Source organism: Rhipicephalus microplus, chromosome 5, assembly GCF_043290135.1.
Source record: "Rhipicephalus microplus isolate Deutch F79 chromosome 5, USDA_Rmic, whole genome shotgun sequence".
NCBI classification, from domain to species: domain Eukaryota; kingdom Metazoa; phylum Arthropoda; class Arachnida; order Ixodida; family Ixodidae; genus Rhipicephalus; species Rhipicephalus microplus.
In genome coordinates, this window is record NC_134704.1 from 207,098,029 (window position 1) to 207,126,016 (window position 27,988).

Here is a 27,988-nt window from a genome sequence, read left to right on the forward strand (position 1 = left end):
GAACGATCGACTAAGAAAACACGCTAACAATGTTACAAAACGAAAAAGATGGTTTTGTTGCTCAGCACGCACAGAGTGTAGCTGTGTGCCCCTTTTCAATGACACAGTGACGCTGTACAAGCACTGACATGAGCGCACCTGAGTCATCATCGAGGCCGCAGAGATGGCACGCGAACAGAGGTCATGCATTAGCAAGCCCTCCGTGTCTCTGTCCGAGAAGGAACTGAGGTTCTTCGAAGGTGTTACTCCTGTATTACTCTTTGGGCCGCATGATTTTTGTCACATGGTTTACTGTCTCCTCTATGTGTTTTCGTGCTCTGTGCAATGAACTCAGTTGGAAGTTAACACTCGTGTCCTTCGTGTCCTCCTTGTCTCTGTGTCATCGTACTGTTCTCGCACTATAACTATCATCATACCTCAAAACGCTTGAACACTCCTCCTAGACCTTCCCCCCAAATAAAACAAACTGGCTGCGCTTTTGTGGAAAAGTACGCGGCAGCATTAACCATTTGTTCGCTATATGTACTGCACTTAGAGCTCTCATTTCCAGTTTTTTCGCACCTCAACGCGTTGGTCCGGAAGTTGGTTAGTACTGCTTGTATTGGTTGCATACAAAAACAAACCGTTTCGCATGAATGTACATCTTTTTTTCTCTTTAGGAAGCATAAAACTCGCTCCTAGTTTTCTCATTATACTAATATCCTCACTGCAGGCATGCACAATAGATTCTTTATTTTGGGCCAATAATACTCACAGTTGCATAGGTTACGTGTGGTGCCAAAAAATATTTAGGTTGAATTGCTTTGATTTTGCAAGTTTTACTGAAGAACATGAAAGAAAAGCAACATGCATCATTTGAAACACAGAGGCCCTATGAAGGGTAAGGCATGGTGCAAAATTTTCAAGAAACACAAGCTTGATTGATTGATATAAGGGCTTTAACGTCCCAGAACCACCATATGTTCATGAGAGACGCCGTTGTGCAGGGCTCCGGAAATTTTGACCACCTGGTTTTCTTTGACGTGCAACCGAAAACACAAGCTTGTGAATATTTGTGAAATAATAAATTGCTTTGTGTAACGTGGGACAACAAAGCAATGCAAAGGAGTTGTGTGCAAACCTGCAAGGAGGCAGAAGAGTTCAAAAAGCGAGATTAGACAACCAATCGTTTGTGGCACGATACCACAAGGAAATCCGTACAGATTACTCACAAAGAACAGCTTCTTAGTTGCCAAGAAACTTGTCTTGGCCTGGGGTTCGAAGCAGAGACCAAAGCTTTTCTGGGGCGGTCGCTCTACCAATTCGACCTCAAAGTGACAGGAAGCAAAAAAAAGACGTACAGGTGTGGCGCAAGGGCTCCTTTAGAATAGGGGCTGCCTATGGCAGCCGAGTTCCTTCAGGGGACAGGGAGGCTGAGAACTTCTTTGCTGCGTTTGGCTTTGTTTGATTTGTGGTAAAAGGGGGGGGGGCAGGTGGAAATTTCCAGGCTGTTCTAGCCCTCCACAACCTACCCCCACTGCTGGCACTGCCCCTAAATGGCAGGTAAAATTTGCCGTGAGTGAACACCTCTGAAATTTTTCGGAAGCTAGTTTTCTATGAAAAAGCGTCACAGTTCCAGAATTCATAAGGTTAAACAAATCATGTAAGTGGTGGCATATGCTGCTTAAGCTTGCATTGAACCACTTTGCTTGTTCCAAACCAATAACTGGTATCAAAATGCACAATTTGGTTGATTATGCACTTACGAAAACATTATTTCGGGTTTGTGTTCAGTTGTGGTAATGCTGGTTCAGTAGGATGTCCTACATTTCAACTTTGTGCTATAAATCCGCAGCACATACTTTTTTGGCTTTGGTTTAGGCGTGTTTTGAGGAAACTGATTTATATTGATTCTTCCTGAAAAAAACTCTTTTGGTACAGTTTTTTATTACGGTTTGATGCGGCATTATGGTGCTACTTCAAATAACGAATGGGCAAATAAGTTGTGAGGAACGCATCTTGCAACATGCTGACTAGTATGAGCCTGTCGTGCACAGTGCCATCCGCATGAACATGGTGATGTTTGATGTTTTGTGGCGCAAGGGCCATTTCATGGCCAAAGAGCGCCAGTTCATCTTACTATGAATATGGAGAATGATTCTGATAAGCAGCCGTAAAAGGGCCATAAAATTCCTCGTGCTATGCCAGGTAAAAACAATGAAGTAATAAAATCTTGACCATGCCGTGAAAAGTGTGTGGTGTTATTGGATGACGAAAGTTTGTGATAATAAAAACCATGATAGACATGTATCGCATTTGCACAACTGCCTCGATCGTTCACACTCTTGCATCCAAGGGCCGTGAGGCAAGTGCTTTGCTCAGTGTAGCCACCGCAACGGGGACCTTTCTAGCGGGATCGTGCTATGGAATGCCCGGGTATATCATGTGAAAAGTGCGAACTTCTCTCAAAAAAGCTAACAACGATTTGTGCATAAGAAGTGGTTCCCTATCGACGAACATGCCAGCATGAAGTAGTATCGGTTGTCGGTAGGGTAACGGAAAGTGTTGTCTTCTCATCATGTCTTTTTCGTTACACAGGATTAAAATGTGAAGTACGGTGAGTGCTTCTTCACACCTATCACACAAAAGTGGATCACCCCCAGAAAAAAGAAATGAATGCGTTGTGTGTGTATGTCCTGTTCTTAATCTTCTAAGGAATACTCTGTGGCGTGATTTGGATACTGGCGGTCAGTGACCATATTGCGGCTTGATGACATGCAATTTGTTACATTTGTGTGTGTCTCATGTGATCTGCCAATAACCCCCAAGCTTTCATTTTAAATAAGGTTTCAAGTCCAGCGCACGAATTGGTATCAATTTTTTGTAGCGGTTTTGTTGGTGAATCCATCTAGCTGGTCTACCAGAACGTTGCCTTGAATTTGGCAGTGTCCTGGCACGAAACAGACTACATCATTTTACTTGAATGTGTAGACTCTGCATAAGAGCGAATAAAGCGTGACAAGGACAGAGTTTTTGTGCTTTTTAAGAGTTTTCAGTGATTTTACTACGCTTAGAGAGTCTTTATATATTATTGCTTTCTGCAGCTATATTTGTGTAATGTGTTTACCGGCCGCAAGTATCGCGCATAAGCTTCGTCGGTAAAAACGCTTGAATCAGAGTGCAGAACGCCGGCTTAGGGAAAGGGTGGGCTGACGGCTGCATACGAGACACAAGTGTCGGACTTTGAAGCACCCGTAAAGAACTCAGGACATGTGTATTGCTGTTGTAGTTCTAGAAAGTATGACTACACATGAGCATTTGGTGCATGCTTCGTCGCCTCCCATAAAGACACGTCACAATCTATCGCCTGCACAGCCACGGTGGCAGGCATACTGCGGGAGCCTTCAAACGGTGTTCAAGTGGCAAACAGGTTTCCTTCGCTAGGCCCCTCACACGGAGTGAGTAGGGCTGTCTCATAGAAGGCCATTTTTCAAACAGAGCGAGGCTTGATGTGTCAATATTTGTGGAATGTGATGGGTGATCCTTATCTGCATTTATATAAAGAGAATAATTCAAAGACATGTAACATCTCTGTAGGTGGCGCGACCATTCGTTCGAATCCACGCAGAGGCTTTGCACTGGGCTAGTGCGAAAAAGCACCCGTAGAGAGGCGGATGCCTAGAATATAAAGAGGATCAAGCATCTAAAGGGCAGTAGGTGTCGCAGACTGAAATGCTATTGCCCCATAGTCTAGGAGGGTACGTATGAGGCTTGTATATAATTCATCAGACACTTCTTATCACTTCCCCACGTAGTGCGTGACAACACTTATAGAACATTCAGGGCTTTCAAACACTTGTTTTTTAAATACTTGATGTATGATAGGAAGGTTAGCTTGGTGTCCAAGATTAAACCTAAGAATTAGTGTCTGGTATAAACAGAAAGACGTTGCCCATGCAGCTAGGTATTGGGTTTAATATAAATGCCTCTCTTACTGGAGAATAAGACACACGGGCTTTTCTGTTCATTCTGTGTGAACACGTTCTCTTTTGCCTACTTGGATACTTTGTTGAAACAAAGCTGGACCTGCCGCTCACACAAGGCCAGATTACAAGACTTGAAACCCAGCTGGACGTCGTCGACATAGCTACAACAAAACATATCGCGAGAAATCGACTAGCGCTAAGAATTCATTTTAATAATAAAAAGTGTGTTACTACGTACACGATCTTGCAGCACGCCTGTTTCTTTGACAAATTCTTGGGAAAGAACGCTGCCTACTTGAACGCGGAATGTCTGGTTTTACAAGTAACTCTCGATTATAGTAAAGATTCTGCCACGTACACACAGGTGGGACAGGTCTCTTAATATTCCAAAGTGCCATATTGTATCATAAGCCTTTCCGATGTCGATGAACACAGAAAGGAAGTATTGCATGTGGACGAAAGCATCTCTTATCCGTGCCTCGATATGAACAAGGTGTCCGGTGGTGGACCTACCCTCTTGAAAACCGCACTGGAATTGGTCTAGAAAATCGTTTATTTCAAGGAAATGTACAAGTCGGCAGTTTATTGTTTTTTTTTTCGAGAAGTTCGCACAGGCAGGCTGTAAGCGCAACAGGCCTATAATTATAAGCTAGAGAAGGGTCCTTGCTCTGCTTTAAAACGGAAACAACAATAGCGTTTTTCCAGGAAGCAGAAATAGCGCCAGAGAACCAGATAGCATTGTACAAACCAAGTCAGATTTTTCAATTTGATTGGCAGGTTTTTTAACATTTCGTACACCACACGGTCAGAACTTGAGGCAGAAGTACTGCAGGAGTTTAGACAGGTTTGGAACTCATCTAAACGGAAAGCTTGGTTATATGCCTCGTATCTAGTGCATTTGTGTTCGAGTTTCTGCTTTTTCATTCTTCTTCTGTGTTTTTTGTTTTTCAAAGCGTCAGTATAGTGTGACAAGCTGGACACCCGTTTGAAGTGTGCACCTAGGAAGTTCGCCGGATCTTCCAAGGTGTCACCCTGTGTGTTTACGAGTAGGAGTATGTGTACTTGTCTTCCTGCTACCCTACCAACCATGTTCAAGGATTTGGCTTCCTGTGTATACGTATTGACCCCTGATAAAAGCAACTGCCAACTTTCTCTTCTGTCCTGCCGACACCTTCTCCTGGCCTGAGACTTCATTTTATTAAAGATGTCAAGATATTCAGCTGTCGGTAAGTTCCGAAAAAACCTCCAGGCTTTGTTTTGCTGCTTGTGTGCAATTCGGCACTCAGTCTCACCATGGCACACATCGTTTTCCAGGGTGTTCATTCGTTTGTGGGATGTAGTTTCTTGCCGCATCGATCAGAAATGCTATGAAGTAGTTGACAGCCGCATCAATCCTGAAAGTGCATATGTTGGCCAACCTAAATGAATGATGGTATAAAACTGTCCCCAGTCGACTTTGCTTAATAAACATTTGGAAACCGGTGGTGGACACTCAGTTAATGTAGATGCGCTGAAAACTACGGGAAAACAATCACTCCCGTAGGGATTAGTGATAAATTTCCAGTGAAGTGGAGGCACAAGCGATGCAGATACTATGCTTGCGTCTATAGAGCAATAGGTATTGTTAGCGAGGTCAAAATAGGTTGGTCCTTTTCGATTTAGGAGACACGCACTGGAAAAGAGTAAAAACTGTTCAATCAGTCGACCAACTAGAGTCACAACTAGAGTCACCACATAGCCTGCTATGCGCATTCAAGCGCATCAGTCCTGAAAGTGCATATGTTTGCCAACCTAAATGAGTGATGGTATGATACTGTCCGCAGTCGACTTTGCTTAATAACCACTTGGGATCCGGTGGTGGGCATTCAGTTAATGTAGGTGCGCTCAAAGCTACAGGAAAACGTTCACTTCCATAGGGCTCAGTGATGAATTTCCAGAGAAGTAGAGGCACAAGCGATGCAGATGCTATGCTTGCGTTTATGGGGGAATAGGTATTGTTAGCGAGGTTAAAATAGGTTGGCCCTTTTCGATTTAGGAGCCACGCGCGGGAAGAGAGTAGAAACCGTTCAATCAGTCGATCTCGGGCGTCACAACTACAGTCACCACATAGCCTGCCTTGCGCATTCAAGCCTCCAAAAGGAACAAAAGCCCCCGGAAGTTCATCGAATACGGACTTGAAATCATGTATTTGTAGGTGATAGCTCGAAGGTACGTAAAGAGTGCTAATTGTGATCAGTTCGTCGAAAAGCATGGCGCAGCGAAACAGCCACTGCCTCAAAGGATGTGTGGAGTTGAAAGTGTGTGCATGCAATCTCTTCACTCGTTATGATGGCAACACCTTCGGATCATGTCACGGCATCATCATGGTCCTTTCGGAAAATAGCGTATTTGCGTAGAAAGTTCATGTGCTTTGGATTTAAGTGTGTTTCTTGTACACACAGCACTTTTGGTGAGTGTTCATGTAAAAGTTCTTGGAAATTGTCAAGGTTCCTGAGAAAGCCCCTGATGTTCCATTTTATGATTTGAGTGTTCATGGCGAAAGTAAAGTAGTGCGGTGTGTACGAAGAGTGAGTGGCTGTTTAGGCGGGAAGCTTAATTTCAAGTAACAGGGCCGCCACCAGGCCCCATTATCTGCTTTTTTGTTTTCTTGGCGCGCTCTAAAAAGCCTTGCTGCTCTTTAGGCACCAAGGGTACCGACGTATTTGTCGCCTCCTCGAAGGCACTGAATGCCCGCACGTGCGAGCTGGTTGTTCGAGTTCTGGGCCTCGCCTGGTGAGGCGGGGCCTTGAGACCTGAGGGCCCTGGAGGCTCCGGTCTCTGTTTGGGAGTAGGCGGAGTAGTCTGGACTACAGCCGCCTTGGGGGCAGCTGCCACAACCACCGGCTTGGTGCGGGAGGTAGTGGCGAGGGCTGGTGCGGTGGTGCCCCTTGAAGCACCGAATCAGGATATGTTGGGCCAAAAATTGGCGAGCACCTTTTTCCTTGTTTCCTTAAAGAAAATGTTTTCTTTCATCTTCAGCGCTATTATCTCCTTTTCTTTCTTCCACTATGGACAGGAACGTAAATATGAAGTATGGATTACGTCACAGTTTACACAGTACAGCGCTGCTTTTTGCTGTTCTCAGACACGTGGCCCAGGACTGCACATTGTGCACAGGTCTGGCGACTACGACAGCTTTTAGAGCCATGGCCATACCTCTGACATTGGAAGCAACGACAGGGGTTTGGTACGTATGGCCTGAGAGAGGTCTTCGTGTACCCTGTTTGAATAGTTTCCGGCAATTTACTAGAACAAACCTGAGTATTAGGTGTTTCGCTGGTATTTGCTTGTTGTCCCTTCTGATGATAATTCTGTGTACATTGGTCACATTTTGGCTCTTCCACCTCTCCAAAAGTTTGTCTCAGTCAGGTCAAGTAAGTCTGTTTCAAATAGCACTCCGCGAATTGTGTTTTTTATCTGTGCGGTGTTACAGTTATCGGTATGTCACCGAAAGCTGAGAGACGGTCTAACTTTTCAAATTGTTCTTTGTCCCGAATTTTGAAGAAGAGGTTTCTGGTAGCCATTTTGGAAACCTTGTATCCAGCGGCAAAAGTTACGGTAAGGCATCTAGCAAATACAAAGGAAGAGACGGCCTTGGCTGGTTTTCCAGTTTTCTCAAAGTGGATTAGATTAAAGTGAGGAAATTTTTCGATTGGCCTGTTGAAAATGTTTATGTCATCGGTGCGTACCCGCTTTAAGCCGGTACGATCGTTGAGTAGGAGGAATGCTCTATGCATGCCGGTTTTATTTTTATTCAGCAGTGTTCGTGACCACCACCCTGGAGCCCAACAAGGGGACGCAACAAGTTTGTAAATAGTAAAACTTGCCGACGCCAGTCGTACAACGCCACTACATTTCAATGCACCTAATTGAGTGATATGATTGATATTTGGGGTTTAACATTGCTAAACCACCATATGATTATGACGCCGTAGTAGAGGGCTCCGGAAATTTCGACCACCAGGGGTTGTTTAACGTGCACCCAAATATAAGCACACGGGCCTACAACATTTCCGCCTCCATCGGAAATGCAGCCGCCGCAGCCGGGATTCAAACCCATGACCTGCGGGTCAGCAGCCGAGTACATTAGTCACTAGACGAACGCGACGGGGCAACCTGATACGCCTACACGAAGGTAGGCTATTTTCACAGGGTTAGCCCTCGTCGCCTGGAAAATTGGAAGTAGTGAGCGAGTGGGCGAGTTCACAGCAGTGCTGCCAGAACGCTGAATCATTTTCTGCTTTTTACGCAGTGTTTGGCCTGCCTCACTAATCCTGTCACCGACTCGTCCGAATTTCTTCGTCTGGGAATCAATACCATGAACTACCGTTTTTCGACCGAGTTTCACCACGTGCTCAACTCTGGTCCTCGCCCCTATCATCCTCGCTAGAGATAGTCCTGGCCTGTTCGTTGCCTTGTCAGCTGGTGTTCTACGTGCCATCATCTATGATGACGATATCCTGGTTCCTTTATTCGTTGTCCAGCGTGGCTCGGTGACATCGTCGGCAAGGCATAAAAGGACATCGTCGACGCCTGCCTTCTTCAGTGGGCGAGTTCACATCAGCACTGGCAGAATGCTAAAACGTTTTCTGCTTTTTACGCAGGTATGTTATTTTAAGAATGCCAAGTGCATTCGTTCAGATAATCGCTTCCTGCTGCTGTTGTCTCGCCCACGCAGTTTGACATGTACCTCTGATATTTTGTCATTATGCTCTGACCTTACTGTCTGCGTTAGCAGGAAGCTCTTGTGCGGTGATGTAGAATTGAACCCGGGGCCTCCTAAGTTAAACAAGGCTAGCACTCGTTTACGTGGTTCGTCCTTTGCTGATGACACGGGTGATTTTGATGCAGTGGATGCTAACTTGTCTTCAGTGACTCAAATGCTTACCGAATTATTTAGGGTCAGCATCGTATATCGCAAGATATACAAGATATAGCTGATATGAAGAAGCATCATGAAGTTGTCAATTCCAGGTTTGATGCTTTGAAGACTCGTGTCTCTGCATTGGAACCACTTTCCGTCATGCCTTCTACAGCTGCCGGTAACAAAGTGAACAGCGATATTCAGCAGCTACAAATCAAAATCAAGCAACTCGCTACGCGGAACGATGATCTAGAAAACTGATCTCGTCGCAATAATTTGCTGCGGCATGGCCTCGCGGAGACACCAGATGAATCCTCTGGTTTTTTGCTGTCTAACCTTTCTGAATGAGGAAATCTGCAAATTGATTGCCCTAATATCGAAAGGTGTCACAGGATTGGACGTAGGCAAGCCGATCGTCCGCGTCCCATTATCATAAAGCTGCTCGACCATCGCGAAAAAACACCTGTCCTTAAAAACGGCTGCAAACTTAAAGCGTCTAACTTCCCATTTCCGAAGACTATTCATTGCGCGTACGAGCAATCAGAAAGAGATTATGGGAAACATCACCACCCTTTCGGGATAAGGGCTCCATTGTACATTTAGGTTTTGATCATATGTTTATAGATGGTTAGGTACAACTGGAATGATGACACTAACACGCTCATCAGGATTCATTCTCGCCCAGTAGAAGCTTCTTCTAATGTCACCACTAAAGCTCCTTGACGCCTCAGGATTGATATTAACGAGCCCCTGCGCATCCCAAATGTTAATGCCAGAAGCCTAGTCAACGGATTCCCAGATTTTCTTTCACTTATCACGGCCCAATCGCCGCATATAGCTGGCGTAACAGAAAGTTGGTTAAATGAACATATATACGATAGCGAAGTAACGCCCCAAGGTTTTACAGTCATCAGAACTGACAGACGTCATGGCAGGGGAGGGGGTGTTGCGCTATTTTTACGGTCTGATCTTAAATTTTCAGTTACCCCAGTCCACCTGATACCGAATCTGTTTGGTGCAAGGTCTTTTTGGAAGTATTTCCCTAAATTTTGGCATATTCTACCACTCGCCATCATCGAACATAGATAAGCTGCTCGCTTTAACAACTTTTGTGCACGAGCGTTTTTTATCCACTTCCAACTTGATCTGCCTAGAGGATTGCAACACTCCAGGTATTTTGTGGCCATTTCTATCGCTCACAGGCTATGACGTAGAAATCTGCAAAGTTCTGTTAGACCTCTTGCTCTATATTTGTTTAAAACAGATTGTTGAAACTTACACTTGAGGTGATGCAGTTTTAGATTTAGTTTTTGTTCGTCCTTCGCTCTTAAACCATGGTTATGAATGCGAAGTTGTTGATGTTATTCCAGACCACAAGGCCGTTCTAGTATCAATTTCTGTTCCTGTACATACCAACCATTTTGTCTATTCTACATTTCCCGATTTTTCACGAGCTGATTACGCGTCTGTTTTGATCTTTTGTCAGATTCTTTTGACAATTTCGAACGCCTCAGCGAATGTAATTATGTGAATTCTTTGGTGGATTCTTTTGGAAAGATTGTGGCAACGTGTATTGAGCGCTTTGTCCCAATAAAAATGAAAAAGAAAAACCCCCACCTTCTCTGAATATCGCGTGATATACTTTACCTGTCGTGTCGGGTGGCCAGACTGAGACGTTTAAATAAAAATGGTGACCCCCTTAAAGTACAGGAATTTAACCTCGCCAAACAAGAACTTCGGATAGAAATTATTTCGTCGAAGGACTTCTATTTCAAAGTTACGTTGCAAGATTTATTGAAAAGCAACCCTAAAAATTTTGGCTTTTATTTTACCCACCTCAGCTGCCACAAATGCAGTTGTTATAAATAACGTCCCCTGCAGTCACCCCTCAACCATTTATAACGCGTTCAACGAATACTTCCAATTGGTATCCACAACTGACAACTTAGACATTCCTAGCTTTCACCATGATTCAAATAACTAAATCAGTTACTTTTCCGTATCTCTCGACGGTGGTATGAACCTAATTTTGCACCTGGGAAATAAAAAATGTCTTGGTCCTGGCGGCATTTCTATTATTTTTCTTCTCAGATGTTGCGAGTGGACCAGCCGCTTCTTGACCATAATTTTTCAACAGTTCTTAAGCACTTTAACTGTTCCTTCAGCTTGGACATTAGCGATAATTCTTCCTATGCATAAATCTGGCAGCAAGCAGTCACCATTGAACTATCGCCCGATTTCATTACCGTCTCAACCACGTAAACTTTTAGAACACATAATCTTTAGGCATATCATGGGGTTTCTTGAAAATAATAACTTACTAAGTAATGCCCAGCATGGTTTTCGCCAAGGTTTTAGTATAACAACCCAGCTTGTAGAATTTTTTCACGACATTTTGAACGCTCTATACTCTGGTTACCAAATTGATGCAATTTTCATCGGCTTTGCAAAAGCATTCGACACTGTTACACATTCTAAACTTCTGCACAACCTTCACGCTGTTCTTAATAATTATTCCTTAGTTGACTGGATTGCTAGCTTTTTAAGCAACCGTTCTCGGTTTGTTTCTTTTAATTTCTCAAACTCATCTGTTCTGAATGTTTCATCCGGAGTACGCCAGGGTTGAGTAGGGGAACCACTTTTGTTCTTATTGTACATAAATGATTTGCCCAATTATGTGTCTGCGAAAATCCGCCTTTACGCTGATAACTGTGTCCTATATAATGTAATTAATACCAACGATGACCACTATTTCCTAATTATTGTTTGCATAATTGCATAATTTTGCAGATGGTGTGACACATGGCAAACGAACATAAACCATACTAAAACAGTTCTTCTTTCCTTCTGTAAACGCAGCTCCGCTTCGTTGTTTCATTAATCCTTCAATGGCTGCTCTGGGTCACGTGTGTGCGAATTTAAGTACTTAGGTCTCATTTTCGAACCCAATATGTCTTGGTCTAAACATATCGAATACTCTTGCAATAAAGCTTAAAAGAAACTGGGCTACCTAAATCGTATATTAAAAGATGCTCCACCCGAAACTAAGTTGCTAACGTATAAATCGCTCATCCGTCCCATTCTCGAATATGCCTGCCCCATTTAGAACCTCATAAAAATCGGACATCAGCACACTAAAATGCGTTCAGAAGAAAGCCATCCGTTTCATTTTTCACCATTACGACTGGAATTTCTGGCCCTCCTCTTAACTTGCTACGCTAGGTCTGCAAACTCTGTCGAGTGACGCGAGCTCGAATGCCTAATGTTGACGCATATTCTTGTTAATACCCCACGCTACGCAATAACTAACGAATATCTGTCTCCTGATAAACTGAAACCCAGAAGGAATAGCCACAAACTCAACCTGACACCATTCCATCCACGTTCTAACCTATTTTCCATCCACGTTCTAACCTAGGGCACGGCGGTACCGCAATGACAACATCGCTATACCCTTCTGTATTTTTCGCCCAGGTTACGCTGTGCGCCCTTGCTCAGCACGTGTCATTCACACCTAAGAATGACAACAGCAGCCTGGATCTACCAACAGTGAACTCCGACTGGCCAATCCCGTGGACGCAGCACATGACATCACCGGAATCCAACTTCTTGGAAATAACGCCGCCTGATCAAGCATATAAAAACAACCGCATGAACGACTTCTTCACAGGGCACGGCGGGACCGCAATGGCAACATCGCTATACCCTTCTGTATTTTTCGCCCAGGTTACGCTGTGCGCCCTTGCTCAGCATGTGTCATTCACACCGAAGAATGACAACAGCAGCCTGGATCTACCAACAGTGAACTCCGACTGGCCAATCCCGTGGACGCAGCACATGACGTCACCGGAATCCAACTTCTTGGAAACAACGCCTCCTGCTCGAGCATATAAAAACAACCGCATCAACGACTTCTTCAGAGGGCACGGTGGACCGTAATGGCAACATCGCTATACCCTTCTGTATTTTTCGCCCAGGTTGGTGGCAAACACTCTTATACTAGCTTTCGTACCGATTGGAGAGGAATTGTGGTTCTGCCGTGCCCAGCGACTTGTGCATGTCTTTTTGTGGACGCATGGACGGTCATTTTGATTCTTCTTGCGGGGGATGTTGAGCAGAATCCCGGCCCTGATACAGACGATCTCATAAAAATGATGAACACTATGCTTGCTTCCCAGGAAGAATTGAAAACAAAAAATCGAAAATTTAGCTACTGCTCACGATAAGCTAGAATCTACGGTTAATGCCCGAATGAACGATGTTATGGTAGCTATAAAAAAACAGAAAGTAGAGATCAAGGAACTGCAGACTGAAGTTACAGCGTTGAAAGGTAATCTTCAACAACATCAAAGGCGTCTGGATGATTTAGAAGGTAGAAGCAGACGCCACAATCTTGTTATATTTGGTTTTCCTGAACCGGATTGTGAAAATGCTACAGAACTAAGAAAGAAGATAATTGAGGAACTGATAGGGGATAAACTAGGAGTGGTTGCTAACTCTGTGGAAAGAATACATAGGATTGGGAAAAAATGCCACGATAAAGTGCGACCGGTAATAATGAATTTTTTTTACTACAACGAGAAGCTTAAAGTGTTAAAAAACTGTCACCAACTGAAAGGAACAAAAATCTCGGTAAACCATGACTTCTGCAAGGCCAGTATAGCAAAGCGCAGAAAACTCTGGTCTCATACCAATGATTTTAGGGCGCAAGGTCGCAAAGTATCGCTCGATTACGATAAGCTGAGAGTGGACGATGATATATACGAATGGGATGAGCAGAAGGATTGCCTGAAATGTATCCGCCCGCAACGTAACCGCGACGAATGACTCGATCACAAACAATTGCGAGTTGTTCACCTTAATTCTAGGAGTATTGTCAATAAAGTTCATGAGCTTGAAGAAATCATATTTACCTATGATCCTCAAATCATAGCAATTACAGAGACCTGGCTAACTCCGGACATTCTAGATTCTGAAATAGTTCCTCCAACTCATAAAATGGTTAGACGTGATCGAGGCTGCAGAGGAGGAGGCGTTGCTTTGGTGGTCAAACAGGAAATCACTTGCATGACTATGGACGAAATAATCGACAATGAAAGTGTATGGTGTCAAATTGATTTTCGTGGACTCTCGGCTCTCGTAGGTGTAGTCTACCGGTCCCCTTCTTCGCCGGAGTCGTTTTTAGAAAACATTCAGTCTTACATGCAGCAGAAGTACAAGCCCAATCAAAAAGTTATATTAGCGGGGGGCTTCAACCTACCATCAATTGATTGGAACACTCTTCACCCAGATTCAACAGACGTAGCGAACTGTAACTTGTTGCTTGAATCTTGTGGCTTAAATGCCATGCCGCACCGCACTCAGTTTTACTTGGCGTTTGCTATAGGCCCCCTCACAGTACTCCCGATTTTTCTTCTAAGCTCAATAATATACTAAGCGAAATAACGACCAAACACCCTAACATGCATGTAATTCTGTTTGGCGATTTTAATTTTCCTAATATCGATTGGGCAAGCCAGCCTGCACCAGCGGCTACGCAAGGGAATCGAACGACTTCTTTTATGTATGCCTTAACTTTAACCTATCTCAAGTTCTTACCTAACCAACCCGCGTTACCGATAACTGCCAAAACATTCTGGATCTTATATTAACCAGCTATCCAGAGTGCGTGTCCTCCAATGCATACCTGCCTGAAATCAGTGACCATAAAGTCATTCATGCTGACTTCGTGATTAAGCCTGCTTTAGCCCCGACCATAAAAAAAACTATTCGTTTGTATGATAAAGGAAATTACGAAGCAATTAACTCTGAACTAACGAATTTTTACTCCACTTTTGACACTGCCTTTTCTCATTATAATGTAACCGAAAACTAGTTGATTTTCAGAGATAAGCTAAACGAAATGGTCGATAAATACATTCACCAAATTAACATCAATCCTAATACCGCCCAACCCTGGTTCAATAAAGCACTGAAACGAATAGAAAACAAGAAAAAACGCTCCTTCCGCGCAGCCAAGTCCCGTAACACCCCTGATGCATGGAACAAGTACAAAGCCACCGAATCTGCTTATCCGCAAGCCATACGTCACGCCAAACACTCATTCTTCCATTCGGACGTGCCGAACATGCTTAAGAACAACCCCAAAAAATTCTGGCAAGTCATAAACCCACAGCACACGCGCAATATAACACTATGTAATAAGTTAGGGGATGCCCTAAGTGACACGGAATGTGCACGCGTGTTTAACGCCGCCTTCGCATCCGTTTTCACCCAAGAAACTGAGTTGTCATTTACCATCCCTCATGCGAACTTTGATTGTACCATGCCACCAATTACGTTTTTTCCCAGCGGTATTTCATCACTAATAGACAAAATCAAACTTTCTTCTTCAGCTGGTGTAGACAGCATTACATCCAAACTCCTGAAAAATACTAAACATATCTGTGCAGCGTATCTGTGTCTACTATTTTCACAATCAGTTTCAACAGGAATGCTGCCTCCAGATTGGAAGCACGGAAAGGTCGTTCCAGTCCACAAATCAGATAACAAACAATCACCTTTAAATTATCGTCCCATTTCATTAACCAGCGTACCCTGCAAACTCCTCGAGCATATCATCTACACACATATCATGGACTTCCTTCATTCCAATAATTTTTTCATCCTGCGCAGCATGGCTTTAGGAAAAGGTATTCGTGTGAAACGCAGCTAGCTATGTTTGTTCACGACCTGCATGTTAACCTCGACTCTAACCTTCAGACTGACGCCATCTTCATCGATTTCGCAAAGGCATTTGACAAAGTTCCTCATGAGCGCCTACTACTAAAGCTTGCCGCGTTGAATTTAAATGATGACGTATTAGCATGGATTAAAGAATTCTTAACTAATCGTTCGCAATCAGTTTCCGTCAACAATCAAATGTCTAACACTACCCCGGTAACCTCAGGTGTCCCTCAAGGGTCTGTCCTAGGCCCGCTTCTGTTTTTGATTTACATTAATGACCTACCATTACATGTATCTTCTAACATACGCATGTTTGCAGACGACTGCGTTATTTATCGTAAAATAAACAACGTTTCGGATAACACGTCTCTTCAAACTGACTTACTAAGCTTACAGGGTTGGTGTAACCCTTGGCTAATGGAACTCAACCCTAACAAATGTAAAACTGTTTCCTTTCACCGCCGTCGAAATCCGATAGTATTCCCGTACCAAATTGCTGACACAAACCTCGAATTAGTTCCTTCCTATAAATATCTCGGAGTAACCCTTTGTAGCGATTTAACCTGGGCAACGCATATTACGAACATCATTGCATCTGCTAACAAAACACTCGGGTTTTTAAAACGCCATTTGCGTCACGCTCCTATAATGTCAAATTACTAGCTTATCAATCCCTCGTAAGGACGAAGATAGAATACGCATCAGCCATTTGCAGCCCGCATCAAGCATATCTCATCAATCAACTCGAGTCACTTCAAAATCGAGCCACACGATTTATTCATTCTACGTACTCTTACGACGTCAGCATATCAGCACTGAAAACAGAATCTGGCCTATCATTGCTTGCATCTCGTCGCCGCATTTCTAGTCTTTCCCTTTTTCACAAGTTTTTTTACAGCTCGCTCGGCAGGCCACCATACATACTTCCTCCGGCACGCATCTCCCATCGCACTGGTCACCCGCAACAAGTTGAGCGGCCGCGTACGCGCACCGTCACTTTTTCGTCCTCATTCTTTTTTCGTGCAGCTACGGACTGGAACGGCCTTTCTAACGAAATCACCGCCATAACCTGTCCTACCACCTTTTTGAACACCGTAACAAACTACCTTGCATTGTAAAAAAATGGCTTTCACGTTTTCATATATGTACCCACCCCTTATGTAATACCCCTTCAATGGGGTCTTTAAGGTAATAAAATGAAATGAAATGAAATTGATGCTGAACTTTAATCTCGTTCAACTTGTTAAAGATGCTACCAGAGTTGCTCGAAGTACTGAAAGTGTACTAGATTCTCTATTTGTGGGAAACTTTCCAGATGACACTAAGGCCAGTGTTTATGATGGAATCTCTGATCACAAGCTGGTTTTACTTACCGCGAATTTCTGTCCTGACAAAAAGAATTCTGCGAGCAAGAGTGTCTTTAATTTTTCTGCTGCGGATGACGAAGCTATTATAGATAAACTTGGTTTGTGCTTCGGTGACTTTGAGGCAGGAGGAGACGTATTAAGTCTGTGAAATACGTTTAAAAACATTACTGCATCGTGTCTTGATAAATTCGTACCGAAATTTCAGAAAAAGAAACGGTGCAACCCCTGGATAACACGCGATATATTACAATTGAAAAGAACAATATCAAGAAAACGTAAAGCAGCGCGTGAAGATAACCAGGCCATATCTTCCCTGTCAGTAACACTGAAGCACAAAATACGGACCGCTCGAGATTATTTTTTTGGTACGACAGTTGTTAACTTCACGGAAAATGCTCCGCAAAAGTTTTGGGGATACTTGTCCGGAAACAAAAAATCTGTTGAGCAGCTTCGCGTTGACGGCTGCGCAGTTACTGATCCTCACGCAATTGCTAATGAGCTAAACAGAACATTCCACAGTGTGTTCAGTCAACAGAGTTTAACCAATAATCCGCCGGAACCATCTCCTCTATCGCCCAACGTAATGCCCCATATAGATTTAAATGTAAATGGTATTCGCCTTCTTCTTCTAAAACTTAATACCAAGAAGTCTTCTGGCCCTGCCGGTATCCCTAATGTCTTTTTGAAGCGTTATGCGGACATTATTTCACATTACTTATATATCTTGTTCAATCAATCTTTGGATGACGGATGCCTACCTTCTGATTGGATGTGTGGAAAAATTGTCCCAGTCCACAAGGTTGGAAGCGGAATGCTCGCTTCAAGCTTCAAGCCAATATCATTAATCAGTAGTTGCTGTAAACCACTTGAGCACATCCTCTCCAGCCAGATAACTTCGTTCTTAGAATCAAAAAACATATTAGGCAGCTTCCAGCACGGGTTTAGAAAAAAGTTATCAACGACGACCCAGCTCGTATCAGTCATACACGACTTCGCTGATGCTATCAATGACTGAAAACAAATAGATGCAATATTTTTGGACCTATCAAAAGCCTTTGATAGGGTACCGCACTCTTTACTGATACGAAAAAGGCAGCGTGTAGGGATTGCTCCCCGCCTCGTGGACTGGATTTCAGCGTATCTGAAAAACAGAACACAGTTTGTAGAAATTAACGGCTGCCAATCACAAAACCTTGATGTATTGTCAGAACTGCCCCAGGGGTCGGTCCTGGGACCACTCTTGTTCTTGATCTATGTGAATGATATTTGCGATGATATTGACGCGGGAGTGATTATGAAAATGTTTGCAGACGACTGTGTTATTTATACAACTGTCAATAGCCCCTTGCATCAATCATTGCTTAACGACAACTTGTGCAAAATTGCTGACTGGTGTGAGAAGTGGCAGATGGTTGTTAACTACTCAAAAGTTTGCGCTCTTACAGTAACACACAAGAAAACTCCTCTTAAATATAAATACCATGTTCGTAACGAAGTATTGAATTTGTTAATACCGTAAAATATTTGGGATTGACCATTAATACGAAACTTAGCTGGGACGCTCACATCGACAACGTTTGCGCCAAGGCCTACAAGAAGCTATGCTTCTTAAGAAGGATGCTGAGGTCATGTGATTGGAAAGTTAAACTTGCAGCATATAAAACTCTAGTTCGACCAGTGCTAGAACACACAACCCTTGCGTGGGACCCATATTTAAGGAAAGACATAGATAAAGTGGAAAGGATTCAGCGGTAAGCGCACGGTTCATTTTTTCAGACTTTAGGCGCCTCTCCTCCGTTTCTGAAATGCTAAATAATTGTGAGCTGGAACCACTGGAATGTAGGCGAAGAATCGCAAGGTTAGTCTTCTTTTATAAACTATACAACAATGAATCTGGTTTAAATAAAGAATTGTACATTCTGCCATCTCCTCAGCGCTGAGCAAGGTTAAACCATTCAAAAACTGTAAGACCATATGCTCCTAAAAATAACACATTCAAGTACTCCTTTTTTGTAAGAACCATTGAAGACTGGAATTCACTGCCTTCCGACTGCATGCATGCTCCGACTTCTTCTAGTTTCGACCTCTGTGTTAGGAACCTTATGTAACCCTCTCCTGCTAGGATGGTGAAAAACTGTCTGCAGTATTCCTTAAATAAAAATAATAAATTTAAATTCAGCTTTTTTCCACACACTATAGAAAAATGGAATGTATTGCCTGGGTCAACTAGGTTATTGCCATTAGAATATTTTGTTGCATGAATGTATTGATTCGCGATTTGTTTATTAAGAGTTGTAATTTCTCACATGAAAGTATTGGTTCGAAATTTATTTATAAGAGTTCTATTCCTGTTTGTTAAGAGTTGTACTTTGTGTGTGCTGATGTATAGCAAAACCGTTCCTGCGATAGCCCAATTCGGGCTGCAGTATGTAAAAATAAATAAATAAATAATCAAAGGAAGAAACAAGAAGACATGATATATATATATATATATATATATATATATATATATATATATATATATTGAAAAAGGGTTTATTGGCGACTCTTGCGACGGTGGTCCTACGAAGAAACACGACGATCGTGCAAGAGCAACGGTCAAGCAGATGCCGGCGATGATCAGCACGAGCCGAGCGAACGAAGCCCAGCACCCAGTACCCAAGCGGTGGCGATGTTGCTTGCCAACGATGCTCTTTCTTCTTACCAATTTGCCCCCGCCGGAAAAGAGCCATCCTGGCGACCTAAGAGTCTGGAGGCAGAGGGCTATGATATGGCTTAAGGCGGGCGACGTGGACGATGTCACGTCCACGCCGGCGCATGTCGTCAGATGGGGAAAGTGGCTCGATGAGAAAGTTCACCGGCGAGGTTTGCTCCAAAACGCGGTATGGGCCCTCGTACTTTGGAACGAGTTTTAAGGAAATGACGGGGGTTTGGTAAGGAACAGCCAACCATACAAGTGATCCCGGGGAATAGCTGGGGCTTTGTGAAGAGTCGGCGTTGTTTTCTTTCTGGCGCTGTTGTTCTTGTGACGTAAAGGTGCGTGCGAGTTCACGGCACTCTTCCGCATTTCGGGCAGCCTCGGACACAGATGGGCATTCGGATGCGTCAGGACGGTATGGAAGGAGAGTATCGATGGTGTGGGATGGTTCACTTCATAAAAAAGAAAGAAAAGTGAAAATCCAGTGGTAGACTGTGCCGCGGTGTTGTATGCGAACGTGATGAATGGAAGAATGCGATCCCAGTTAGTATGATCGGATGACACATACATGGCGAGCATATCGCCAAGGGTGCGGTTAAATCTTTCCGCGAGCCCGTTAGTTGGCGGGTGGTATGCCGTGGTCGTGCGATGAACAACATGGCATTCAGAAAGCAGAGACGTGACGACTTCTGATAGGAAGGCTCGACCTCGATTGCTTAGTAGTTTTTGAGGTGCACCATGTCGTAGTATGAAGCGATGAAGGATGAAGGATGCTACGTCCCACGCAGTGGCACTTGGAAGGGCGGCGGTCTCAGCGTAGCTTGTTAAATGGTCCACAGTGACTATGATTCACCGATTTTCATCTGATGTTATCGGTAGAGGGCCATAGAGATCAATTCCGATTCGATCGAAAGGTTTGGCAGGGCACGGAAGCGGTTGAAGCGCACCGGACGAGTGGAAATGCGGTGATTTGCAGCGTTGACAGTCAGGACAGCCCATAACGAATTTTCGAACGAAATTACACATTCTGCGCTAGTAGAAGCGATGGCGAATGTGTTCGTAAGTTTTAAAAACTCCGGCATGACCACATTGGGGATCGTCGTGAAAGGAGGTGCAGATTTGTGATCGCAAGCTGCGCGGGACAACCAAGAGCCACTTACGACCTTCGGGGGCGTAGTTGCGTCGGTGTAACAGCCCATCACGAATGGCGAAATGAGCAGCTTGACGTCGGAGAGATCGTGGTACCGCAATGGTTGACGATTCAGAAAGACAGTTAAAAAGGGAAGTGATCCACCGGTCCTTGTGTTGTTCACTGGTAAAGCAGTCGAGGTCGAGAGATGCGATGGAGTTGGTACCAGTGGTTCCGCAGGCCGAGTCGGAAGTAAAAGCGAACGCGACAGGGCGTCGGCGTCAGAATGCTTGCGTCCGCTGCGATAGATGACACGAATGTCGTACTCCTGGATTTGCAGTGCCCACCGAGCTAGGCGGCCAGAGGGGTCTTTCAATGTGGCGAGCCAACAAAGTGCATGGTGGTCCGTTACCAGGTTGAATGGGCGACCGTACAAATAAGGGCGGACCTTGCGAAGCGCCCACACTAGCGCCAAGCACTTTTTCAGTGACGCTGTAATTGGCCTCAGCTTTAGTAAGTGTGCGACTCGCATAAGCGACGGCGTATTCGGAGTAGCCCGGCTTGCGTTGGGCGAGGACGGCGCCTAGACGAACCCCAATAGCGTCTTTGTGAACTTTCGTTGCAGCTGTTGGGTCAAAATGCCGAAGAATTGGAGGAGATTTTAGCAGACTACGGTGCGTGGCAAACGCGACGTCGCAGTTAGAAGACCAGGATGAAAGGTCTGAATCACCGCATAGGAGGTTGGTCAGTGGTGACATGATCGATGCGAAATTTCGCACGAAGCGCCGGAAGTACGAGCATAGTCCGACAAAACTGCGTAATTCTTTCAGTGTAGTAGGTTTTGGTAACTCAGCGACTGCTCGCAGTTTTGCAGGGTCGGGTGGAACACCATGCTTGGAGACGATGTGCCCTAAGATGGACAGCTTTCGCGCGGTGAAGCAGCACTTTTTAAGGTTCAGTTGGAGCCCAGCGTTGGTTAAACACGTCAGAACCAGTTGGAGCCGAAGCAGATGCGTAGGAAATCGGGAGAGAAAACGACAATGTCGTCGAGGTAGCATAGCCACACAGACCACTTCAGTCCACGCAGTGTGTTGTCCATGAGTCGTTCAAACGTGGCAGGAGCATTACAAAGACCAAATGGCACTACGTTAAATTCGTACAGGCCATCTGGTGTAATGAACGCAGTTTTCTGGCGATCAGCTTCTGCTATAGTAACCTGCCAGTATCCAGATCGTAAGTCTAAGGAGGAGAAGAATTCGGCTCCTTGGAGGCTGTCAAGGGCGTCGTCTATGCGCGGTATTGGATAGACGTCTTTCCGCGTCACCTTGTTTAATCGCCGGTAGTCGACGCAAAATCGAATCAATTCATCTTTCTTTCGAACTAGAACGACCGGAGATGCCCAAGGACAGTGCGATAGTTGAATAACGCGACGGCGTACCATCTCTTCGACCTGGTCGTTGGTGACGTGACGTTCTGCAGCAGAGACACGGTATGGTTTTTGACGCAATGGCTGGTGCGAACCGGTGTTAATGTAGTGGTGCACTGAGGAAGTCCGACCCGATTGCGGCTGAGAAACGTCAAATGAATTCGCGAAGTGCTGGAGGAGATTAAGAAGCTCGGCGCGTTCATGGGCACTTAAGGTGTCGGCGATGGAACTCGAGAAGGTGTCACTCCATGAGCATTCCAGTGGGAAAAGGCATGAAGTTCAGTCGAGGCGCTACTGCACGATTCGTCTGGCATGTTAAGGAATAAAGAGGAATCGAAGTACTCCACTCGACCGAGACATACACCGGCAAGTAGCATAAGCGGTGCAGAAAGGGGGTTGTGGACGAAAATATTGCTTCGGCCCGCAGTGACGTCGAGTGCAGCGAAAGGCAAGGAAACGGCTCTGCGGCTCATGAAAATGTCGGAAGGTGTAAACATTACTGTAGCATCATTATAGTCATCGCAGCGAACCGGGACAACGGCAGGAGAGGCTGGCGGAATTTCAGTGTCCTCACGCACGACAAGTTTTGGCGACCGCTCAAGGGTTTCGTGCAAAGGTTCGTCACACAGGTGCGAAAATTGAACTTCAGCGCGTGCGCAGTCGATGATGGCATGATGATTTGACAGAAAGTCCCACCCGAGGATAACATCATGCGAGCACACCAAAAGGACAATGAACTCGACAACGTACATAGAGCCTTGGATGAATATGCGGGCCGTACAGGTGCCGAGAGGTCGAACTTGTTGTGCGCTAGCTGTACGAAGCGATAGTCCAGAGAGCGGCGTGGTCACTTTGCGTAGGGAGCGGCAGAGCTGGGCGGCTATAACAGAAACGGCTGCACCTGTGTCGACGAGGGCAAAAGTAGAAACACCATCGACAGGTATAGCGACGACGTTAGCAGGTGAAGTGCGAGGACTTGAGCATTTCGATGACGGCGCAGTTCTTGCCTCTGGAACTGCGGCGTTCTGTTTTCCTGGTTGGAGGAAGCGGGTCTAGGATGCATTGGGGACAGTGATCGCCTGCGAGGAGATGGGGAGCGGGGAGAGTGAGTTTGAGGCTGGGGTGACCGAGACTCACGAAGGTTAGTGTATCCATACTGCGGTGCGGGATAGGGAGCAGGTATGTGCATGGGCTGTGGGTCATACGGTAATGGCCGAGTAGCGTCGTGGAGTAGTTGGAAGCGACGGCAACAATATCGTGCCACGTGATCTGGAGTACCGCAGGCGTAGCAGATCGGTCGATTGTCAGGAGTGCGCCAGAAATCGCTGACTCGTGGTGCGGCCCAAGGTGTCGAAAAAGGGGCGGAGTGGGGAGCGACTGAAGACATGGGTGGCAAATGCTGCTGGCGGGGTCTGCTACGTACCACCTGGGCATACGTAAGAGGCGCGGCCACGGGCTGCATAGCCGGTGCATGGGCAACAGGCATGGCCACAGGTTGCTGGTGGGCAGCGACGGGAACAGCCTGAGCTACCTCTTTGGCAATAACGTCGCGGAGTGGTGAGGGCAGACGAGAGGACTGCGGCTGCTGCGTGAAGGAAATCAACGACAGTTGCCGAGCTACTTCTTCACGCACAAAGTCTTTAATCTCTTGCAGCGTTGGTGAGTGGTCGGTAACAGAAGTGAGAGTGGAGAGCGAGTCGGCGTGTGAGGAAAATGCCCGAGTCAGGGCGCGCTGCTTGCTCAACTCGTCGAAACTTTGACACAAAGTGACAAGTTCCGCAACGGTGGCAGGATAACGGGCCAGGAGTAGCTGATATGCACCGTCATTTATCCCTTTGAGGATGTGTTGAATCTTCTCAGACTCGGGAATGGTGGTGTTCACACGGTTGCAAAGACCAATAATGTCTTCGATGTAGCTGGTGAAAGATTCCGTTGGCTTTTGTGCGCGAGTCCGCAAGCGTTGTTCGGCTCTGGACTTGCGGACGGCGGGTCGGCCAAAAACGTCAGCAAACAAGGTTTCAAAGATGGACCACGTCGTAATGTCGCTTTTGTGGTTGTTATACCACATTTCAGCCACGTCAGTGAGGTAAAAGATGACGTTAGTCAATTTGTCCGCCTCATCCCACTTGTTGTTTGCGCTCACCAGTTCGTAGTTAGCGAACCAGTCCTCCACGTCGGTCTCATCAGCTCCGCTAAAGACATTGGGCTCTCGCAAACGAAGAACGCCGGGGTCGCTGGGGGATGGAGTGGAAGAGCCAGGTTGCGCGTTGTTAATAGCCATGATGGGAGGTAGCGTTCGGTTGTGCAGCTCCGGGTTCAGGCGACGGCGAATGGCAGCACCCAGGTTCAGGCGAAGGGGAATGTCAGCACCCTCCACCAATTGAAAAAGGGTTTATTGGCGACTGTTGCGACGGTGGTCCTACGAAGAAACACGATCGTGCAAGAGCAACGGTCAAGCAGATGCCGGCGATGATCAGCACGAGCCGAGCGAGCGAAGCCCAGCACCCAGTACCCAAGCTGTGGCGATGTTGCTTGCCAACGATGCTCTTTCTTCTGCACAATTTATATATATTGCTGCGACAGGTCCGCCACATTCAAGTAGCCCGCCACAATCATCGTGGCACCAGCACCAGCAAGACCCGGCTCGGCTGGCATGCGCCACGCGTTCGCACGTTCAACAACTAGGAAGAGGAAGATAGTCGGATCTGTGCCACTCGGCTACTCGAACTTGACGACCATAGTTTTTAGAATCGTGGGCACCAGTTCGCCCTAATAAAGACGCCTGTTTTCTTAACCTGTCAGCGTCAGCATCGCTACATTTCTGGTGGAGGTGCTGGGTATGAATTGAAGCCCCACGAGCTCAAGACAGCGTAGCCCCGACGACCAGCGTATCAACCCCGTGGTAGCGACTCCTGTACACCATAGGGCAAGTCGCCGTCTTTGGGGTGACTCACCTGAGTTCGGTCCTCTTCACTTCACACCAAGGGGAATTCAAACGATGAATGCCACCACTATGACTAGCCAGGTAACACCGGCACAAGTGTTCATTAGCCAACTGCACCAGCCGCCAGTTTTCCACGGCGACTCGTACGAGGATGTTGAAGATTGGTTGGACCTGTTCGAGAGAGTAGCGAGCTTGAATGGATGGGACGAAAGAGAGAAGCTCCGTCGCGTATACTTTGCCTTGGAAGACTTCGCGAAGACATGGTTTGAGAACCATGAAACCTCGTTGTCTACCTGGGAGGTATTTCGACGACAAGCGGTGGCTACGTTCGCGAACATAGAGCGGAAAGAAAAGGCGGAGGCAGCTCTTCAATCGAGGAACCAGCTAACGAACGAGAGTGCTTCTATGTACATTGAGGACATGGTCTGCCTGTTCAAGCGTGCGGATTACAACATGGCTGAGGATAAGAAGGTGCGCCATCTAATGCGCGGAGTGAAGCAAGAGCTGTTCGCCGTTCTCGTCCGCAACCCTCCGAGCACGGTTGCTGAGTTTTACTCGGAAGCGACGGCCATCAAAAAAACACTGGAACAGCGGGCTCGGCAGTACAACCGGAATCTTAACTGCGCATCTGCACAGGTATTCCCCGGAGGCGTGCGAAACGACGTTGAAGCCCTGCGAGAGCTAATTAGATCAGTTATCAGAGAAGAACTGAGCAGACTGCATATGCCCCAGACTTCAACTGCACTATCTGTTACGGACGTTGTTCGTGACGAACTGAGGCAGGTGATACCAGAGCCAGAGCGTGAGCTGCAGCCGGTTCGACCTATCCGAACATACTCTGAGGTTGTCAGACAACCCACGGTGCACAGCAATGCAGCAGTTGCGATGGCAACAACTCCTCTCCCACCTGCGGCACGCAGCGCACCTCGTCCACGGGAACCGACAGCTACCTATCTGCCCCCAGGAGCACATAGCACACATCACTATGTGGAGCGTAGGCCCAGGAAAAGTGACGTTTGGCGTGATCACGAGCGCAGGCCTCTGTGTTTTCATTGTGGGGAAGCAGGTCATCTGTACAGATTCTGTCCTTACCGACAGGCTGGATTAAGAGGCTTTCCGTCATATGCACCGTGCCCCCAAAACGGCGAACGACCAGCGGAGATTGAGGAGTACTTGTCGACGCGCCAGAACTCGCCAACTCTACGCCAACATCGGTCACGGTCACCATCGCCTATGCGCTACCGGTCATCCAGCCCACGTACACCTTCAAGGCAGCCTGGTCATCGCTCTCCAAGTCTATACCCGGAAAACTAAAGCAAGCGACCTGTGGAGGTGAGGCCGCTGATAACGTCAGTTACGAAGATCCTCCAATTTGGTTTGAGGGTGATGACGGTGTATTTCCGGTAGATGGGTGCAGCAACGAAAACGTTACTTCAGATTTGCGGTTGAGAATGGAAGGATGGGAGCTGAATGCCTTAGTCGACACCGGTGCTGATTATTCAGTGATAAGTCACAAGATGGTGAAAAAGCTAAACAAAGTTGTGACACAGTGGAGTGGATCGAAGATACGCACGGCAGGCGGTCACATTATTACGCCCCTTGGCAGATGCACTGCAAGACTTGAAATACGGGGCTTTATTTACGTGGCCGATTTCATTGTGCTGCCAGAATGTTCAAGAGAACTCATTATAGGAATGGATTTTTTGCGAGCTAATGGCGCCGCAAGTAACCTGCATAGGTCCAGCGTGTCGTTTTCGACTTAACGAGCTATACCTGTGAAGAAATCTGAGGAACGACGCCTAACTGCTCTACGCGTTGTTCATGATGACGTAACTGTGCCGCCACGCTGCAGTATAATGGTGCTCGTAGAAAATGATGCATTGTACAACCGCGAAGGCATAGCGGATACAAATGTAGGACTGTATTTGAACAAAGGTGTCTGCGTAGCTAGGGGTCTTGTTCACTTGACGAATGGCCGTGCAGATGTCCTACTCACAAATTTCTCCAATGAGCTTCACCATATCGCTCAAGGCACGGCTATCGCCTATTTACACGACTTCTGTATGGCGTCCAAACTAATCAGCTTAACGACATCAACCACTCGACCAGTGGCCTGCAACATCGACACATCCGTGACCGTCAATCAGAGCCTTCCGGACAGTCAGAAGAAACAGATTTACGCCTTGGTAAAAGAATTCTCTGATTGCTTTTCAAGTACCTCGAAGGTCCAGTGCACGTCGATCACGAAACAGAATTATAACGGAAGGCGACACGAGGCCTATATGCCAGCATCCATATCGGGTGTCACAGAAAGAACGGGAAATTATCAAGAAGCAAGTGGAGGAGATGCTTTCTGATGATGTCATCCAGCCTTCGAATAGTCCATGGGCGTCTCCCGTAGTACTCGTTAAGAAGAAAGACAACACACTTAGATTCTGCGTCGACTACAGAAAACTGAACAGTGTAACTAAACGAGATGTCTACCCCTTGCCACGTATCGACGATACACTAGATCGGTTGCGATCCGCAAAGTTTTTCTCCTCCTTAGATCTGAAAAGCGGATATTGGCAAATAGAGTTCGACGAGCGGGACCGTGAAAAAACGGCATTCGTAACACCAGATGGCCTCTACGAATTCAAAGCGCTTCCATTCGGCCTCTGTTCCGCACCAGCGACGTTCCAGCGAATGATGGACACTGTCCTCGCCGGATTGAAATGGCAGTCATGCCTAGTGTATTTGGATGACGTGGTGGTATTCCCTGCAACGTTGGACAAACATCTAGAGCGACTACGCACAGTATTAGAAGCCATCCGGTCAGCAAAATTGACAA

General features: G+C 46.0%; 1 protein-coding gene across 1 annotated transcript; it reads left to right on the forward strand.

The window, feature by feature from the left end:
• The first annotated feature begins 13,119 nt into the window (after nucleotides 1–13,119).
• On the forward strand, nucleotides 13,120–13,695 carry LOC119173281 (uncharacterized). Its single transcript, XM_037424171.2, has one exon. It carries the CDS (start codon nucleotides 13,120–13,122, stop codon nucleotides 13,693–13,695), a length of 576 nt encoding a protein of 191 aa, XP_037280068.2.
• Nucleotides 13,696–27,988: the final 14,293 nt, after the last annotated feature.

Bases quoted from the DNA above. Each gene is read 5' to 3' on its own strand.
- LOC119173281 (XM_037424171.2), top strand. From the start codon at position 13,120: ATGAACGATGTTATGGTAGCTATAAAAAAACAGAAAGTAGAGATCAAG.